Below are 20,829 nucleotides of genomic sequence, written 5' to 3'. Positions count from 1 at the left end.
TTTTGCCCTGGTCATAAATATACAGAGAGAAAAAGAGAGAAGTGGACATGGAATCCAAAGTATGTAGATAAAACAGTACATAAGGCACATGGCAGTCTTTGAAAATACAGAAGCTTTAGCCAACTTAAATTAATTGCTGTTTCCCTTGCTCAGTCCACAAAACTGTACAGTTACACAAATGTTGTGTTGCAATAGATCTTCCAAGTTATTCTTCAGTCCATACTCCGCAATACCAGAACACTACATTTCCTTCTGTTTTTCAGGAGAGATCCTAATTGTGGTTAGTCGGTTGCTCAAAGCCTCTATTAAAATACACTTGGAATTTCAACTAAGAATAATTTCTTTTTTAAAGAAATTATTAAGAAAGAGTCATCAGAAAAGGTTTGTGAGAGTAGTCTGTGAAGGACTTCGAGATTCGTGAACCTCAAGACTTCCGGGCACTGCCGTCAAGACGGACGTCACAGTCGGCATGGTGGGATTCGTCAAGTCCGTTAAAGTAGTGGGAGTGCTGGATGGGCTCATGGAGGCATTGGATATTTCTGAGGCAGGACCTGAGGGGGTCCCTGCTTGGAGTGTGGAGTCTGAAGTCTTATCCACCCCTGTGTTTTCTTGACGTAAGAGGTTCCGTCTGAATTTGGCTCGAGCATTTTGAAACCAAACCTGAAATAGTTTAATATAACAGGGTAGCATTTAAACAGCTGCATTGTTTCAAAAATGCAAAAGCATACTCACAAATTCACCAACACTTGAATTGTGGAAGATGTTTTTACCGCTAACATGTTACAAAAGTAGCCCCAGCCATGAGAAGCGTCCTCTGCACATCTGCAAAGCATTCCTGTCTCCATCCCCTGCAATCCGGTACGAACCGTCTGCCTGGGATGGGAGGGGACTAAGGACTCGGTCTTTCTGCGCAGGCTGTCTATAAAGATGCTTAGAAACTTGGCAGCCCCATGAATCCTCGATTGCCCTCAATCCCAGAAGCACGTGTCTGGATGAGGCAGACATCATCTGACGAATATAAAATACCGAGTTTCAGCACCCCCGTATCTCAAGTCCATCTCCCACGGGGCCGCGGGTGACCCCACAGCCCCCTGAGCGAGTGCTGTCCCGGGAGCCGCCCGCGTCCCCGTGTCAGCAGCGCTGGCACTTTTCTAAAGGATTGTCCCTCTTGCTCACTCTTCTCTCACTCTTCTTTCTCAAAAGCTTCAGCTCCCTTGGCCTACGCCAGTCTGCTTTTTCAAATGTTTTCAGTACTGGAATGATGTTGGGAACAGAGGCTTGGATGGTATTAAGGATCTACATTGCATTCAAAACTGTCATCTCAGTAGAAATTATATCCACATGCAGGAATTTTTCCAAGATTGCTACTTCTTGCATTATTTGATTATTGCCTATGAGTGAAAGGCTAAAGCCATGACTTCATCCTTCTCAGTTAAATGCCAGTGTTTAGGTCCAGGTTAATAATGCTCTCCACTGTCTGCACGTGTTGTTTAAAGATAAAGTATTTTTCTGATTTCTTTGAAATTACATAAAATAAAATGTATTTGTGAAACTTGCATGAAACCTACGTACAGCATCTGACTTTGACTATATTTGAAACTGTCGTTAAATATCCTGTGTCCAATATGATGTGTGTATGTTGATAACAGGTATTTCTACTGCTACAAACCAGCTGAAATTTCACTGTGCTTATTTATCAGGTCTTCTGTCATTGTTACGTGCTTTACAATGGACTCAATCCTGACCCTGCAGTCCTCACACTGACCTGCTATAAGGAACAGGGCTGATTCTTTCCATTCCAGATGTAATGAGCCTTGTCATCTCTGGGTCTGCCGGAGAAAGGAACTAGGCGAGTGAAGGGATCTGCGTGGCCGCACAGTGTGTCCATCGCACGCACAGGGAAACCGAGGGTGTGGAGCTCACGGGGCCACACCAACCTGCACAGCAATTCTGGCTCTGCCTCAGAAACAGCACGGCCCCTGCCTCAGGATCCGCTTCAATCACAGGAGCGATCCGTACACAGGAGCAGTCCTGCAGGGCGTTCTCTTTGCGCTCCCAGAACTCATCAGTTTGTCTCAGCTGAGCTTCCTCTGCCTGGTTTTGTTCCCCTGTGGGGCTGGTCCAGCCCCAGGCTCCCGCACTGACGCTCTGACTCCTTCTCTGGAAAGCATGCTCCCCAGCCAAAGGTCGCTAGGCTGCGCACCCTCTCTCTCACCCTCTCTCCATCAAGAAATAATCCTCAGGCACAAACTGTAGCAGTGGCCAGAGGAGCTGCATTCGTGGGCCATACATAAACCACACACTTACGGGCCCTTGTTTCTGAAAGCTCAGGATTTTAAAACAGTTTATGCTGGCATTCCCTTTGCTAAAACGGTTAGCTTAAAGGCTATTTATGAGTTTCATATACGACAAGAAAACAAAAGTCTTCTCCTAAACTAGCACCGGCAAAAATACACTCATGATTTTATAACACAGCCCATTATAGTGATAAACCTGTTAAAGGGCAGCGATGTGGCCAAAGCCAGGCAAAAAGGAATGTGATCTTCTTGCCTGACACATTGAGTAGCAGCGTCTCTGCTCTGCGCTCAGTATTTTTTCTGATTGTGATTTGAAACATGTCATATGTAAAGACAAGTGAGCACGATTATTGGTGTTTATGTGTTGCCCTTATCTTCCATGAAATATGAAAACCTGTGCTCAGCTGCCCTCACCAATGACCATTCATGCTGCTTCCAGGAGCCGCACCTATAAGATGGTTCATTCTCTCTTTGGTAGTGATAATTCATGTTAGACATAGAAAATATTATATGATCTTGTAGGTATTATTTAAAAATAGAGCTTATATGACTACTTTCACTTCCATCCTTGCTGCTATATTGTTAAGGTTAATGGTTATAAAGTGCTTTAAAATTGTCCAGTGATAAATATTCCTATTATTACTGAAAAGATATGTAAATATTTGTTAATTGAAATTCTGAAAATGCCTTGTTTGATGATAGAAAGGGACAACATAATTATGGCGATAGGGATCCTGTGGCATGCACTGAAGGTGTGACAGTATGCAGCAGAGATTTCGGGCTGAAGAGCAGTGAAGGAACTAAAGCTCCTGTTGTGTGAGCTGCAGGGGGGCAGCGCCGCCCCGCTGGTACCTGTGAGTGTGTGGGGCTGCCCCACAGCGGGGCTGGGCTCAGCGGGGCCAGGCTCAGAGGGCACTCAGGCCCTGCACCTGGAATGGCACTTCAGCCAAGTGCAGAAGTAATAACTCAAACATATGCAACCGAAAGAATTGTTCCAGAAGGACTTCTCTCACATCAATTACACAATTAGGGATCTGGTCTTCAGTACTGAGGGATAAACGGAATAATGGGGAAGTATTTACTGTTTTTCTGTCCAACTGTATCATTGTAAGGCTGAGCTATTTCGAATCAAAGATGAAAATATGGACCAGACCTCCCACTGAAAGAGAAAAGCAGCTGCGAGCCCCACCATGGATGCTGGCACAGCCGGGTTAGCGGGGCCGGGTGCCGGACGGCGCAGCGACTGCCAGAGTCATGGCTACTGCACTTCAAGTATTACAGCAGCTCTTCAGTGATCTGCTCAGCTAACTCTTTGTCTGCACTGAGTAAAACAGGAATAAAGTAACATCTCCATATGACAGGGAGGTACTGAAAATAAATACGCTAAGTATTGTAAGGGATTTGGATACTGCGGTGAATGAGATCATCTAATCACCTTAGATAACTTCACACTCTTGCTTGTAACACCTCCATTGTCACAACTGTTATATGTTAGTTTTATGAATAGCTTGTGCCAGAAGCAAGTTTTTAAACACAGTTTTGCTCATTCCCACAGCTACCTGGAGACAGTGAGGTTTACTGAATTTTACTAACTGGCGAGAAACAAAGATATAAAAGATGTTGCACCACAAAGCAAACTACGTTCGCTCATTGCACACACATTCTGATTACCCTGTTGTAATTAGTAAGCACACAGTTAAAAGGGAACTATGGGGTATTTTATGAACGCAGGCTCGGTGAAGAGTCTGCAGTGTGATATCCTAAAGCAAATCTTCACCCAAAGATAGCGCAGGTACCCACGCGTGACTGTGACAGTGTTCACGCTTGCTGACTGCTGGAAACCGAGCTAGCCAAGTCCGCGTGGACGCAGCGATCTCTGTAGGGTTTGCACAGCAGCTTTACTGGGGAGTGGCTCAAGAAAGAACGAGCAGTGTACAGGACACCCGCTTTATGTTCCTAAACTGCTTTTGCCATGGATTAACTGCTCCGGACTCCTGGGGATACAACAGGCACATACCTAGAGCTAGCAAAGTACTTCTTCTTAGCGCTGTCTGCCTACACCTTCCCTTCTAAACTCACAAAAAGAAAGATCAGTTCTCAAAAGAGGAACATTTATGCCAAGTAGTTAGTGCACAATTTGTCGGTCACTTTAATTAGGAATGGTAGTTTACAATAACAGGCTGCAGTACAAGAGGTATACGAATTAAGTTGCAAATATTAAACTAAATGGGAAAGAAAATAATAAAAATAGGGGTTAAAAATATAAATAGGCTAACTGCTTCTATCATGGCTACTTACAGAGAACAGTCTGCATTACAAAGCCACTGAAGGAAATGTAATTTATGAAGCAGTATGTTACATTTCCATGACATTCCACTTCTGGCCATGTGTAGCTGATGAGTAAATGTATATAAAGCAAAGAGAAAAGTCAGGTCTTCCAAATCCAACATCACAGATCATTAAAAATATGGTCAAATTCTCTGCTCATCTACAAAGAAAGCACCCGCATCCCGTGTTATGTAGGACTGTCTATACAGTACGGGCACTATGGCTGTTCCTGAATCTCTAGGAACTCTGCTACGTGGGTTCAGCAACTACTCTGCTTTCAGAACAAGAGAATCTGATTCTCCTGATCTGCTGCCTGGTATTTTCTATTCAAATATATTCTGTTAATGCTATATAAAGAGCCACAACCCTCCATCAGCTGAACTGAGATCTGAACACACAGAAAACACAACCACTTAGAAACACGCCTGATAACAACATGGGGAGCGTGCGGGGACGTGTGGGAGCCCAGGCGCCTTCGGGTGTGCGACAGACTCGTGCTAACGATGCCTGTTCAGTTCAATAGTGTCAGTGAATTAGTTCGTGTTCAATAACTGACACAGACGGAACGTCAACCTCTCAAGAGGATTAGCAAGTGACACCGTCTCAGTAACCAACATCAGGAAGAGTTTTCCCCAGCAAAGAGCAACCCTGAAACTCATGTAGGTGAACTTCAGTGCTTGAAAAATCACTTCTCACAGGTTGGAGATGAACCAATTGGGCACAAAGCTTCTAAAATATTTTTTAAAAACGTTTTCATGGCCCAAATTAATTTTCAAACAAAAAGTCCAAAAGAGTAGGGAGTGGAGAGGGCTCAGAACAGACAGGAAAGCTCAGGTGACACCAGACAAAGCATCACTCAGAGTCAGTTTCCTGAAGTGCCTCCACCAGCACCATCCGCTGGGCGCAAACCCCACCAGCACCATCACCTCCCGCCCCTCTGCAGCTGAAGGAGCCCAGACATGCAGGAGTATTTAACTATGAAAGTAAAGCAAGTGAAACACCAATTACCAAACCAATGAAATAAGTTCAGTGGAATTGTAAGGGACTGCCACCAAAAAAAAAAAAAAATAAAAAAAGGAACAACTAAGCACCTTAAAAGTGCAAGATGCAATGCAGCAGTGCAGCCCAGACACAAACAGAAGCAATGGAGAAACTGAAAGGACTGAAGTGCAATGGAGACGCAGAGGGGCCAAGGAAATGCATCCTGAAATGGAAGGAAAAAGAGACAACAACTTGGAAAAGAATGGAAGGAAAGAGCCATTCGGTGAAAGGAGACACAGGACAAAGTTGGAGTGAGGAGAGGGAGCAGACAGATGATCAAGAGAAAGACACTTTCTAGATGCTGAACTCATTTCTTAATGCACTATGTGAAATTTCTCAGGTATTTCATGTGTGAGCACACTGTAACAGGCAGAATAGCTATTACTGCAGTGTCTAAACTCTGAGGGTAAAATAAAGGAGAAGTGTCAAAAGAAGGGTAGACAAATGCAGAAAGTTATTTCACCCATGTGTGTGGATAAAGGAGAGCTGCTACGAGAGACACCATGGCAAGCACTGGGATGTGCACGAGTTATCTTGGAGGAATCTGTTCCACCCCTGCAAATCAGCCTCATAAAACCAAAAAATCCAGCTATGGAGGACGTGGCAAAGAGCAGTAATTACGTACGGGTTTTCATTAGTAGTTTTTACTGGGAAACCTACAAAACCTTTATTCCCTCTTCGGCTAAGTACGAACGCTAGGAAGTCCAGAACCTCCCCAGCAAACCTGGGTTTTGTCACTGTTCCTGCCCCTTGCCCGCGGATGTGCCCGCGCTGCCCGGGAGGCGCCCGCAGGACCCGGTGCCGCCTGCCTCTCTGAAGGGAAAAACCCATTTTACTACAGTTAAGACCTGGTTTAAAAATTCCAGCAATAGATCCTGGAATGCTATGGCTCCTATATGCCCAAATGTATCTCTAGGTATACTTATTTGGATAAGTGCCCATTAAAATTGGCTTATTGAATGAGAACTATACATTAAAATGTAGCTGAATCCACTAATATTCTCTCCTTTGCTTCTCATAATAGTTCAAATGGGGTGCATGTCCTCGAAGCAAGAAAAATCCAGCTTTCAGAGAAAAAGTGCTTTTAAAATGCAATTTCCTCTCATTCTAAGTTACTAAACTACAAATAAAAACATAATCTTTGAAAAATTAAATGTATGTCCACTTCGATTATGAAAGAAACTATATCCTCTTTGTTCTGACAAAATACATCCTGACTGCTGATTAATTTATTTTAAAGGCAAATATTGACAGTAATTTCTAAATTAAGAGCTCTCTATTTGCAGTGAACACATTAACTGAAATAATTCACTTTTTCTTACAGCAAATTGGAAGCTAAAATACGCACCAGAATTAACTAACTACAGGAAAACAAGCGGGGCCACAATCTTCACGACTGTCATAAAAAATGAGAACCCAAGTGATCTACTTTTGGGAAACTGAAAAGAAATCACTTTTCTGATGCTCTCAAGGATGTAACTGAAGTCTCACAGAAGGGAGGAATGATTAAGAAAAGCCTGAAGATCAGCAAAATCCACAGCATTTCAAATCTCAAATGGATGGTTTCTTTACTTTTCAAGGAAAAGACTGCTCTTCTTACCTGCAGAACCCTTTTGGTCAGGCCGGTTTTCTGCGCTAGCTGTTTCAAGTCCTTGGCATCAGGATTGTGGTTAATAGCAAAGTACGACTTCATTGTCCGCAACTGGTGGTGTTTGAATGATGTCCTCATGCGCTTTGTTTTTTGATTGCTGGGGTATTGCTGGTCTCGATCCAGGTGGTCACCATCGTTTTCATTGCAGCTTAAAGCTTAAGGCAACAAGAGGGAAAGGCGTGTAAATCTATTGCTCTGTGACCAACATTGTTTGCAGTTCATCGGAGTGCAGCAATTAAAATAACATACCATGGCGGGTATTGTACTGGTACAAATCCTACTTGCCTTCCCCTCCATTTCTGCATCTTCTATTTTTCCCTCACAATAACCAGCCTGCAAGGACCCTCACCTGCCTCTTTATGGCTTTTCAAATGTCAGCTCTGTTTCCTTTTCTCTCCCCATCTCCACGCAGCTGTCCCCCCACGTTCTGCTCTCGGACAGGGACTGTCCTCAACTCCGCAAAGTGCTTTGCTGCGCTCTGTATCACTACAAATTGCATTGTAACCTACAAAGAGAGCCGTACAATACAGGCCACTCAAATCTCAATGGAACAGACCGGTTAAAATTATAATTATTTCCTCCATCAAACTAAATCCCATAGAGTACAAGAGAGACCATTAAATGAAACTCTATAAAAGAAATAAAGTTTGTGGGTACCAGACAGCAAATTATTACTATAATTGGACTAGTTAAAGAAATAAAACTGTTGATATAATGTATCACTGGCATGCCAAATGAAAAATATCTTTTTCACTATTTATATGTTTATATTTCCTTTTTTTATAAAGTATTTGCAAATGCTAGTTTGAACAATCTATTCTGTTAGATCCTTTGGAAATCACTGAATGACGCTGATTGATACATTGGCACAAATCAACCATCAAGCCTCTGGAGGAGCTCTGGGAGCAAGGAACATTATAGTAATTATCAAGTACTATTAAATGTTGAATGCCAAGCAAAATAATCTCATAGAGCAAAACTAGTTTCTGGTTTATTTGTGCATACAGTAAACCATAGAAAAACTTTTAAAATAACATTAAGAACTGGGGTTAAATTCATTAAAAAAATCAGGGATGTAACTGAAAATTCACTCCGACAAACTTAATTTACTTTTTCAGTTCCAATATCTACAAGTCCCTTTTAATTTCTGATAATGTTTATGTTAAAAGTAATGACAAATCACTAGTACCTCTGTTCTATGTTGCATGCAAAAACGAGGGGAAAAATGTATTTTAAAATGAGAATTATTTGTGAATTTCTTAAAGACATAAACAGATTTGTTTTCAATTGGCCATTATTGCTGGTTCATTAGAACTGAGTACCTCTCACAGCCATGTGTATCTTTATAGTCTAAACTCATGTCACCCATCAGAGGTTTTCAGCCCTATTGAAAACATACAAATTCTGAAAGGCATGCATTAAAAATGTTTTTTAAAAATATACGTCCTCATACGTCAAGACACATACAGATGCTATCAATGGCAGTTTGGAAGCACGTACAGTAGCTGCTTTGCAAACTTCAGCTTTTCAAAAACTTCTAAAAAGATATGGCACCATACAGAGCAAGGCCTGTGAAAATGCAGATCCGAGACCAAAAGTGTTTGTGTAACAGATACATAGAAAGTGTCCAAAGCCTCAAGCTTTCCTGTGTGTTTCTGTACTCTTATAGTCTAAAAAACAGCTTAAAAACTGGCACTGCATGTTATAAACGTGTGTGTATGTGTGCGTGTGTGCGAGCATGTGTGTACATTTGTATAAATCCTTTCCAGATCCAAGCATCTTGTGCCAAATTCTAGCATGAAGAAGCATTTTTCCTTGTTTTCCTGTGGTGTGGAAAGGCTGGAAGCACCTGAATTTAGAAGGTATAAGATGCATAAAAGGAGACAGTAAAACCGCAGTATTAACGGAGCTGAATGGAATGTAGTAAAATCGTCTTTTCTGGTTTAAGAACTGAAATCTCGTTGCCAAACTGGAGTCATCCCATGTGCTCCCGTCTCCTTCACAGCTACAGCTCCTGATGTCAAGAACACTGGGATGAATAACTGAAACTATATTGCTCATAGCAAATTCTGCTATGGAAATGTAAAACCGAGCAGTACTTGGTTTTAAAATCTACTTGCAGATTTTCAGATATTAGTAATGGAAAAGACCTCTGTGTGTTATCTTAAATGCGTTCAAACCCCACCCGAAATAACGAGGCAGAGACTCAGGAGGAAGTGCATCAGAACACGTCTGAGGGCTGTGGGTGTTAATATGCAACAAAGCAAACCCCAGGGCTGCAAGCACTTGGATTTGAACCTGTTCCATAGAGAACGAAATACATTCAGGATCCAAGGAAATCCTCCCAGAATGGAACGAGGGCATCAGCCTTTCAACAAGCCCTGACTGGACAAGGAACAATTTACTTACGATTCTCCTGATTCTGCCTCCTCATGTACTAAATTAAAATATTAAAATGACAGTAAATATGTACCATTGGAGACTGCCTAACTATTGTCCTTTTCTATGAAGACAGTTGCAGAACCGATTTTGAAAGTGCACAGGGGTGTCTGCTGTTCGCTGTCTTGCACAAGCGGTTTTGGTGCCCCCAGGCACCACCCGATACAACACAAATGTTGCTAGTCAGTGCCAATTCCCCTCTCACATTTGGTTGTGGTGCTTGGCACCACCTCCAAAACTCTCTTATATTAGGTCTAATATATATAATATGCAACTCTCGCAGACTTTGAAATGTCCATGGGCATTGCAAGCCCAGATACACAGAATGGGCCAAGGGCGTAAGCATGTAGGGATTTTAAGAGCTGAGGAGTTTCTGCAAAAGGCATCATGGCATAAGACTAACACTGTACATGCTCCTCACACAACCCTCTGGTTTTCCCTGCTCCTTTGTGGTGTCCCAGTGTATCTCCCAAAGGAATCGTTGAACTATCCGTGCATAAGATTTCCATTCACTTGCAGGATCTAGGGCTCCTGCTGGGAGTTCAGAAACACAACTGGTGAAATTCCAGTCAAGTAGAGGAGCCTTAAATTAACAAATGTTTCATTCCTATTTTGTGATAAAACAAATTCTGAAGTGGTGCCCAATCTTTTTTGAGCCTGGAGCACTTGTAAGGCCCTGGTGCCTCTCCCCAGCCCCCTCCAGCCACCGCTGGCCGGCTCCTGCGGCCTCCACCGGAGCACCGCGGTACACACGGCCACTTGGCCACAAGATGGTGATGTCCACAGAGAGCATCACTAGAAACTCAGATTAAACCAGTGTATTTTCATATCGGTGACCAAAATATCCTCTGCAGAATAATGCATAGTACAGCAACATGAGTGTAAAGGAGGATGTGCTGTTATCTTTGTGACAAATACTATTTAAAGATGAAAACTTGGGAGCACTGTTTCGCACTCAGATCGCCAGATCCCCCCACATAGTGGGATTTGGGGCAAATCATGTGCTTTGTATTTAGTAGGTCGTTAAGTACGTGGCACATGAAGAAGATGGGAAAAAAGAATTTCCATTGGGGGAACTTTTGTTAGTAGCTTGTGTTTGACATGTTAAATTACCCAAAAAGAAAGCAAACTAATCCAGATTCTGAAAGAATGATGAAACAAGAGACATGTTTGGTGCATGCATCAGCTCTCCATATTCAGTGGCTCAGGAACATACACCCCTTTCTTTCTGTAATAAGAGTCAAGGGGGTGTTTTAACCTTCTGCTGCCTGGAGAGGGAACTTGTGATTAACTAGACTAGGCAGGGGTGCAGCCATAGCTCTTGTTTGGCAGGAGTGTGTAAAGGCCTTTGTGGCACCCACATCCTTGAAGGGGACAAAAGTGAGACAGAGCCCTCTGAACGGCACTCGGGACAGGGACAGAGACAGAGTCTTTCTCCCTGGTGGAATAAAACACCTGGAGAAGGCAGATGCCTGAACTCCTTAGCACAACTGGGATTAAAAGGGGCAAAGCTGCGGCACTTGGAGCAGGCAAGGTGCCCCTCGCTGCTTCCGAGGCGCCGGGCAGCACTGAAAGGAGGGAACTTCTGCCAAGCTTTTGGAGCAACAGACACAAAAAGCACTGCCTCAACCTTGAAATTTCAAGAGGTGTTTCTAGGAACAGGCAGATAAATCCTGTCTTAAGGAGCGACTGTCTTCCAGGCTGAGCACCACAAAGCCATGCGAGAGGAGAGCTGGGATTAGGGGGCCTCTTTCCCCCGGCCTCCTCAGCCGCCTGGGAGAACAGGGCTGCGTGTCCCGCTGCCCCCGGGGCTGCTCGGGGCCGGGGCGCAACCCCCGCGGCCGCGGTGCCTCCGGGGGGAGAGCGGCCGGAACGGGGCTGCGGCGGGCGGGAGAACAAAGGGGCCGGAGCGGGAGGAGCCAGCCGCGGAGGGTTTTTCCCCTCAATTAAACCAACTGAATGGCGCTGAATAGCCGGTGCGAGCGTGCGGTAATTCCCTGAGCGCCGCGATTAACCCGGGCAGCCCCGGCCGAGCCCAGCCGGGCTCCTCGCTGCCCGCCGGGCCGGGTGCAGGGCCGGGCCGCGATCGGTTCCCTCCCCGTGCTCTTCCCGAGGGACCCCCGGCCCTGCGCCACGGCAGCGTCCCGGGGACGGAGGGAAGGGACGGAGCGCTCCCGGGACCCGCTCGCCCTTTGGGAAGAGCAGAGTGGCGGCTCCCTGGCCCTGCCCCGACCCCGGCCCCTCCGCCTGCCCCAGCCCCGACCCCAGCCCCTGCCCCCGGGGAGGGGCCAGATGCACCGCGGCCGGGGGAACCCGAAAGGTGACCAGGGCGGAGGGGGGACAGGAGGAGGAGGGAGAGAACCGGGGCGGGGGGGGGAACTCTGTTACTCTGTTTTTTCTTAGGAAATCGCTGCAAGACATCCGTTTTTCAGCTGCGACTCCTTTTTACTCGTTCTGCAACTGCAGTCCCAGGAAAGCTTATTCTGAGCTTTTAGTCCCAGGGGAAACGAGGAGAGGAAGAGAAATTCGCTCTTCAAAACTTTCCAGGCTTTTCCCATTTTTCCGGGGGGAGTTGAAGCCACACCATTGCCAAATCCCTTTGGGCGGGTGAGCTCCGCACGGCCGGGGCAGCGGGGCCGGGGAGGGGGCACCAGACCGAGAGCGGCTCCGCGCTTCAGCCGACTCCCGCACCCCGCAAACAGCCCCCCGCACCCCGCAAACAGGCCCCCGCACCCCCAGCACCCCAGCCCCACCCCGGGCCGTGTGCAGTCACCTTCCTACTGAAACACTACACATCTTCCTGCTAGTAAAGGAGGGAAATATTTCTTAATATCTTCGCTGTTTGCGCAGATTATGGGTATTTTATCAGCTCGTCCTGCCAAAAGTTTGCTCAACACTTCTGTCATTTTCGCGGATGTTTTAGTGTCTTCATATTAAAGACAGACTAGATACGACTGAATAAAATATAGCAAGCTGTGGGAGGTTTGGGGTCTAATTCACAAAGGGAGTATTCAGAATACTTTACAGGTGCTTCTGTGTTCAGCAAGCTTTCAGCCATTGATTTACTGACCTAAAAAAACCCCATCAAACTCCATTCCAACAAGTGAAAGAAGAAATTATGATCACAGGAACACTCTTTAAAAAAAAAAAAAAAAGGCTTTTTGAAGTTTCAGCATCCTTCCAAGCTGCTTTCCACTTGTCAGGCTCCATCCACATCTAAACCCATCACCCCGCGCAAACAGACTCTCCTTTAAGTCGGAAAAAAAAAAGTCAGTCCAATTCGTGTTTCAGAGGAATATTTGCTGCAATTTACGAAATAATTCCAGTCTCAACTCTCCCTAAGTTTATGGGTCCCCCTTTTCCCACCGCCTCTGGGTATAGGTTTATCTGCACCAAGTATCCTACACAAATTACCAGCAACCGGTCCCCTCAGAGGACAATATTGTGCATTTCTGGTGCGTTTCTGAGAAGGAAATAAGGAGCTCCCTTACAAATAAAAAGAGAAACTATCACACTCTTAAAAGGTCTCCCCTTCAAAGGCGCAAAATCGAAGGCTGTGCAATTATTTGCTAGTTTGTGAAATTTGACATCAACGGGCAACCTGGTCTGATTTCCAAGATCAATGGCACTTATTATCGTATAAATTAATCGATTATTGGTTTAGTAAATAGTTAAGTAGATAAATACTTTGAACAAAGAAGCTAAAGGTTCCTCAAGGAAAATCTCTTAAGCTTCAGCTGCAGAATCTAAACGAAAATTTAAAAGACCAAAGAATCAGATGGCAATTATTTTGAAAACGAATTTTTAAAAGGAGAATTAAAGACGGTTTATTTAGGAAGTCAGGGAGCAGCAGGATTTCTCAGGCTGTGCTCCCATCCAGGACAGATGCGGCTGGTTCGATTTACAGGTCCTTTGAATCTGAACATCTGCCCTGCACAGGGAGATAGCGGAAGGACAATTAAAATCTAATCCCTCCGAAAATGAGAGGTTTTTAAACGTGAAAGATGCTTATTTTATGTATGTTTTAAAGCTCAGCTGTTCCTCGGGCAAACACTACATATACCTTTCATCGACCTTCACCACTGGGACAACCACTGATTTTTACACTATTTCCAAATTATTCAGCAATTAGTTAAACCAATAATCGCTGGGAATCTTGTTCCTGAGCTGCGTTTGCCAGTTAGAGATGCGCCTTTTGTCCCTGCCATTTTCAGTGCAAACCTCTCAATTTTGTCGCTATGTCTTTAGGCGCAAACCCCCCGCAGACTCACCCTCCCGGCTCCAGCGCCTGCCCCGCACCCGCAGCCGGCGGTGCTGGAAGGTGCCCAGTACCGGCTGCACCCTCGCCGCCGCTGCGCTGCCTCCAGGCCTCCCCCTTCCCGGCCTCTTCCCCCGCGCAGGCGGAGCCCAGCGCAGCGCGGAGCCCAGCGCAGCAGCGCGGAGCCGCGGCCGGGACAGTCGCGGGCGCAGAGGTGCGGGTCGGAACGAACCGCAGTGAACTTGGCCTTTACCTAACGCCCTCTCCGGAAAAACACACAAAAAATGTTAAGGGCAAATATAGGCCCTGTGGGACATATCTAAACTTCGCAGATTAAAAAGGGAAACATGCTCGAAACTGTGGAGAAACGCAGACAATTCTGAAGCAGCACAAGGAAAGAGGTGAACGACTTTGGTCTCCAGGGTCTAATGGGAGGGCTGAGATCCCAGGTTAGGGAAGTCGGGTCTGAAATAAACCCCACCTCCACCTTGAATTCTTCTAATAAAATCAAGATCTAAGAATTTTCTTTTGTTCAAACACTTTTTCCTCTTGGCTCCAAGGAGCAGTGCTGGAATACCCAGTGATCACAGCCGTTCTGGCGGGCAGTTACATGGACGAAGAAGAGGGGAAGGGGGAGCACCGGGACTGGGGAGCAGGAGACTGCTGGAATTTCCTTGCCTGGAAAATCACAGTGCTGCGGTTGGGAGGTTAAACGAGGAAACACATCAGAAAGTTTGCCGCTCGATGCAGGGAGCCTGGGAGAATTTCTGCAGAGTGCAGGCTGGGGGCTGCTGCCAGCTTTGCGCCCTTTCTTCTCCCTGCCCATGTCGGTTAAGGGGCAGGGGCTGTGGCTCGGGGCGGTGAGTGGTTAAAACAGGGGTGCTGCGAGTTTCCCGACTCTTCTCCGAGTCTCATCTGGTGAACAAAACTACAGCCGAACTTGTCACTGTACGAGCGGAGCCGAGGCCGCCTGCAGACACCTGCTGCCCGCAGCCCCTGCCCAGGCACCCGCACCCCAGCCCTGCAGCCCCAGCAGCTCCTTGGGAAACAGCCACTTTCTTACTTCCTTGCCCTCTCTTTCCTTCCAAAACTCTGAGGTGCAAGTGCTCAGGACAAGGGCAGAATAATTCACCCATCAGCAGCCCTTGAGTGTAGCTACTAAAGAAAATTCACAGCTCTCTGAAGTGCTAACTTACAATCTCTGGTTTCCAGATTTTATTTCAGGCTACACTCCCCCTTCTCCCCCTCCTTAACCAGATGACCTTGCTTCAAAACATTTTATTTCCAGCTGAAGTGAAAAATGCTAACATATTAGCTTCTGTAATTGCAGTTTGACAGCACTTGATCTCAATAATTATGCTGCAGCTAAACTATTATTAACGGTTTAAGCTAAAATAAACGGAAATCCCCCTTTGGAAGTGAACAGAAACAAACCCTTTGAATCGTTCTGGGGGAAGATGGGAGTCTCTTACCTGCGTTGTAGGCTGCCAGATCTGCCCCAGGCCCTGGGCTCTTCCTTTTCCTGGGTCTCCCCTTCTGGACAGTCCCCACGCCGTTGTAATAAGGCAGTCCCAAAGTGCTGGCAGAGCCCGCTCCCAGTGCCGGGCCCTTCCCAGCGGCTACATCCGCGTGATTGAAATGCACCTGGTACTCCCCCTGGATGAGAGTCTCGAAATGGAGCCGGCAGTACACCAGATTGTCCTTCATGCCAAAGTGATCGCCGGTGGTCAGCATCTTGTTGCAAGTGGTGCAAGTGAAGCAATTTAAGTGATATACCAAATCCCTGGCCCTCATGACCATCTCGGAGGCAGAAATCCCCAGGTGACATCTCGCACATCTCTGCACCGAAAACCTCCTGCAAAACAGAATGGCCAGAAGAGACGGTGAGAGGTGCATCCCCCCACCCCTTCATCGGGAGAGCGGCTGCGGGGCCCGGGGCAGCGGCGCAAAGCCAGGATGTTTGCGGAACGGCTCCGCTCCCCGGGCGCTGCCCGCCGGCCCGGAGGGCATCACGGGCCGGGAGCCCGGGGGCTCCATCGCGCTGCCCGCCTCGCAGCGCAGTTCCTGCCCCACCTGAAAAACGCACCGATCCCCGTCCCGCAAACCTCCCCGCGCCCCCGGAGGTGGCTCTGGGACCCATTTACAGCCCGGGCCCGCGCAGGAGCCACCGCGGCCGGGCGAGGACCAGCCCCGCTGCGGGCTGAGCTGACAGCGTGCCCGGGGCTCAGTCTCATCCCTTCAGCGCTCCGAAGGGACACTGGAGGGGAAGGCAAGCCCCTCCCGAGGGTGAGGGTGCCGCTCCGTGCCGTGCCCTATCTGTTCAGGGCAGGAAACACGCTCAGCTCCCCTTGGCCGTTTCATTTCCCTCCGCAGCCTACGACGCCTGGGGAGGGGCCGGCTGCTGAAGCCCCCAGCAGCCGCAAGCGGGCTCGGGGTGAGCTGTGCCCAGGCCATGCTCCCTGCCCGAAAACACGCGGCCCATCCCCACCCGGACTGTCCCTCTCCAGTGGGAGGTTTCAGGAGCCCACAGCCTGTCCCACGGGAACCGTGTGCTCATGGATTCCCTCCGCAGTCCATTCAGGACGGGGTTTGCTTAGCGTGGGGGCCGCGAGCAGGTCCCCCCAGCCCAGACTGGTGGCTGAAGGCAGGCTGTACCTGTAGTAATCCTCCTTGCAGTAAATGCTGCCGTCTTTGCTGAAGCAGGTGAGCTCGGACTCCAGGTTGAGTTTACATTCACAGCACTTCAGGCAGCGCATATGCCACTGTTTATCCACAGCCAGGAGGTAATAACGGTCGGAGATTTTCCCCCCGCAGCCGGCGCACAGGGCAGCCCGGTCACTGCTGATGGAAGGCATGGTCTGCTGGGAGAAAACAATTACAGACCGTTAGCGAGAGGAAGAAACTCTTGTGCACTGCTGGGCTCCCCCCTCCCCCTGCCCGGCCGGGGCCGCCTTCTCCTCCTCCTTGCCGGGCTCGGCAGAGCGGAGCGGGCAGAGGAGCGGGGGGTCCCCGGGGTCCCGCCGCATCCCACCTTCCCGGAGGAGGAGGGCGAGAGAAGAAGAAAAACACCCTGGGTTATGTGGAAGGCGTCCGGATAAGACTCAGGATTTTTCAGGGGGCGCTTTCCAGTCCCAGAACAAGAAAAGATGCTGTTCAATAATCACAGAATAGGGAAATCGCAGATAGCTAATTTTCAGATTTATTAATATGGATATACCGAGAGCCTGCACAGTTAATGCTCTGTGAGTGCGTCTATGTGGAGCGTGTCTATGTGTGTATTTTCCCAGCTATAAAATTCCGAGTGAATTACGATCAAACCCCCCAGTAGTCACAGCGCTACAGCCACAGCTCTCCCTGCAAGCTGGTTCCAAACAACACGGATTCAAATCTGCTGCCACCCAAAGCACTAAAGGGATCAGTAAAGAAAACTGTGGAGGAGACATACATTCCTAAACCCGACGTGCAGAATGTTTTATCAGGAAAACGAAATAGTGGGAAATGTATCGGAAAGAAAGCGGGGAAAAAACAACAGAGCACTTTAGATTATGCTGGGATAAACTTGGAAGCAATAAAACTAAATGTAACCCCTATATAATTTAATAGTTTAGTGTCAAATCGCAATCCAATCGAAATCCTGCAAAAAACAAATAAATATATATTCTGTCAACTACTACCAAAAAAATAAAGACAGAAAAATCTCGGAAGCTGTGGAAGCACTCGGATTTATTTTAGCCCCAGCTGCAAATCGCGGTGCAGGAGGCTCCGAGCGAGCGGGTTGTGCAGCGCCTGCAGCGCGCCGCGGGTCCGCGCTGCCCGGGCCCGCTCCGCACGGCAGCTCACCGCACGGCTCTTCTTGTGCAAGGGAAACACAAGCATTATTGGTTTTGTACAGTTGTGACAAACACGCAGTTCGTTTTGATTCGGAGGGGAGAAGTTGTTTGTTTACTTTTACCTCCTCTAGAGCCTTAAGTCCTTGAGCAAAGCAAAAAGCAAAGAGAGAGAATAGGGAAGAATCGAAAGAAACTACAGCTATTTTTCTGAGCACATGCTGGACTGGCTGCTTTCATGCAGTCCTTGCAGAAATCACCAAATCCCATCGCCATGAGCTGTTCGCGCTCCACCATCCCCACTATCAGAACTACAGATCAATAAAATGAGGGCACTGCATTTCATGTTTGCCACACCAGTCCATCGACAGCTTATTTCTTCCAGGCACTAACTGAACTCCGATCAGGAATCCGTTTATAACCAAAGTAGTTTCTTGTAAATTCACTTTAAATGAAATAAGATTTTTCTGCTTTGCTTTTCCGGTAACGAAAATATTCTGAGTTCCAGAAATGGTACCTAACCATCCAGTATTCTATCCCACTATTTGTTACATACACATGTGTATGCATATACATTATATATAGATATATAAAGGTATCATGCCACAATATTTATTCCAGAAAAAGGTCATTTGTTATTGTTTAGTTGCACGGAGAAATAATAACTTTTTCCAAAGAAAACTAAACCCGTTTAGATTAGAAATCACGTTCCAGCTTTATAATATAAAGGGTGTTCTTCAGCCACTATTTCAGGATTAAACACTCTCACTGTCACCTTTAAGAAAATTTCTACGTAGCATTAAGAGAAATAACACTTACTGATGAAGTATTAAAAACCGAAAACAGATATGTTTCTTGCCTATGCCTGTATCAGCTTACAAGACAGCATTTAATCCGAGTACGGGATAATTTCACTTCAGAATTATCATTTTGTAACAAAAAAGTGGTATACACAAAATGTTGAGTCAGTTAGCACACTTCAGAAATCTCTTCCACCTCGCTAGCTTAACGCCCGTTAGAAGGATGCGTCTTTTTATTATCTAAACGTATTAACATAAAAGTGCTACGCATCAGCAGATGTAAGATAAAAAGTGAGAAAGTTCTAAAAATTTGCATCCATCCGCCTCTCTGAAACGTATCTTCTAGTTCCGTTTGCCATGTTTGCAAACCCAGTGTTCACATATACCAAAAATATTTTTGTAAATCACATTTAAAAAAAATAAATGCTATAAATTCCACCTGACTGTAGACATCCTACCTGAAAAATAACACAGAATTGGATTCTTTGGTGTTTGTGTATCCATTCTGCAGACAAAAAATTCGCTGTGCCAATGTTATCTGTACAAAAGCATACTTTGCTCTTCCCAAAAACTTTGGAAGGCCGGACAGGCTGGGGGAAGGGAAGGAGTTGTTGGACGCTACCAAAAGGCTGGTCTATCTTTCCGTTTTCTCGCAAGAGCAGTACTGTTCGTTTCACCCAAGCATTACTATTACTATGCATATTATTAATAATTAACAGTTTCATGCCTTTCCCCACGGTTTTATTTAATCTTTGGGGGTGCCTTTATGCTTAATTTTCTTCTGATTTAGCATTTTGCATACGTTTCCCCCCGATCTGTTATTTTAAGGGAAAAGCTGTATCTTTGAGGGGTTTGTTATGTTCAGGGGATTGAATGAATCCCCCATTCCTTCGCTCCTACCGTTTCGGTCTCTCCCCTGTCTATAGCCGAGCTGATGGCCGGTGCTTCGCTTTTGGTTCTTCGATCCATCTCGTCGATGACCCCGTGCATCTCCGAGCCGGACAGGCTGTGGAAAAGCATCGCTGAGGAGGCAGAGGAGGATGCCCCGAGCGGCGGCTGCTGCTGACAGTTGTTGGGGTCCCTGCAGGAGCCCAGAACTTGCATTAACCGGAGCCCTCCCCCATGCATCTAGCACGGCCGCCCCGTCTCTCCTTCGGCTCCAGGCTTTTCACCCCGGCAAAGATCGTCGGAGCGCAGCGCAGGCACTGATCCGAAGTTTCGAGGGGCTGGGGTGCAGAAAAGGCGGGCGGAAGGGATGAGAGAGAGGGGATAACTGGTGGTGTAAGCTTCGGGGCTTGGATCTAGTCTGCTGCGCGGCCCCAGCACATCCCTCTAGGAGGCTTCTTCAGTGCCGGGCTCATTGCCCCAGGTGCAGTCCCAGGCGTTATGCTCTGGCCCAGCTGGCTGAAGGCTGGGCAGCTTTACCGTTGGGAGGGATTAATAAGTAATAGAAATATAAAAAATGAAACCATCTTCGGTGAGAAATAAATTTAAAAAAATAATAACGACAAGCCCCTTACATCGTACTGTGCGAAATTTAGAGGAGGAAAGCAAGGGAGAGGGAGGCTGCAGCAGGCGGAGAGAAGGCTGGTGCTGCAAGGAGGATGGGGCGGATGCCCACCGTACGCACTCACAGTCCAGAGGGCTGGCACCGGCAGCAGCTCAGGGGCAAAGTTTGCTCCTTCCCCCGCTCCTCCCCCAGCCCGCTGGAGCTCATTGGGAAAAGAAAGAGCCAAGGGGAAGGAAGAAGAGTTGGATGGGCACCAGATGGGACGGGCACTCAGCGGCCTCCCTCTCTCCTTAAAGCGGCGGGGACCGGGGCGGCTGCTGGCGGGGCGGCCGCGCGGCGGGGGGGCAGCGCGGCGGGGGGGACGCGCAGCGGCGGGGCCGGAGCCGCCGCCCGGAGCCGAGCGGCGCTGCGAGCGGTGCTGCGAGCGGCGCGACTGCAGCCCGGGCGCCGCGCGAGGCTCCGCGCCTTTTCTACAGCCCCTCTGACATCATGTCCTGCCCCGCCGCCATTGGCTGCCGCCGCGCCCGGGCCCGCCGGCATGTGCTCGGGGCTGGCGGCGCGGGGCTCGGCCCGGCCTGCCCGCCCGCACTGCGCGCCCGGCGCCACCGAGCCCGCCGGTCCGGCCCCCGCGCCCCGGCCGGCCGGGCACCGGAGCGCTGCCGCGGCCTGGGCCCCGGC

General features: G+C 47.7%; 1 protein-coding gene across 1 annotated transcript; it reads right to left on the bottom strand.

Moving 5' to 3' along the window:
* Positions 1 to 372: 372 nt before the first annotated feature.
* On the bottom strand, positions 373 to 19,769 carry LHX2 (LIM homeobox 2; the record flags this gene model as incomplete). The annotated part of the gene is made up of 5 exons (XM_080356020.1): positions 373 to 660; positions 7,267 to 7,472; positions 15,487 to 15,869; positions 16,670 to 16,872; positions 19,542 to 19,769. The coding sequence occupies 5 exons, from the start codon at positions 19,767 to 19,769 to the stop codon at positions 373 to 375; spliced, it is 1,308 nt and encodes a 435-aa protein (XP_080212146.1).
* Between the last annotated feature and the right edge of the window lie 1,060 nt (positions 19,770 to 20,829).

This window comes from Nesoenas mayeri, assembly GCF_963082525.1.
Source record: "Nesoenas mayeri genome assembly, chromosome: 18".
NCBI lineage: Eukaryota > Metazoa > Chordata > Aves > Columbiformes > Columbidae > Nesoenas > Nesoenas mayeri.
This window is presented reverse-complemented; position numbering and strand designations above follow the sequence as displayed.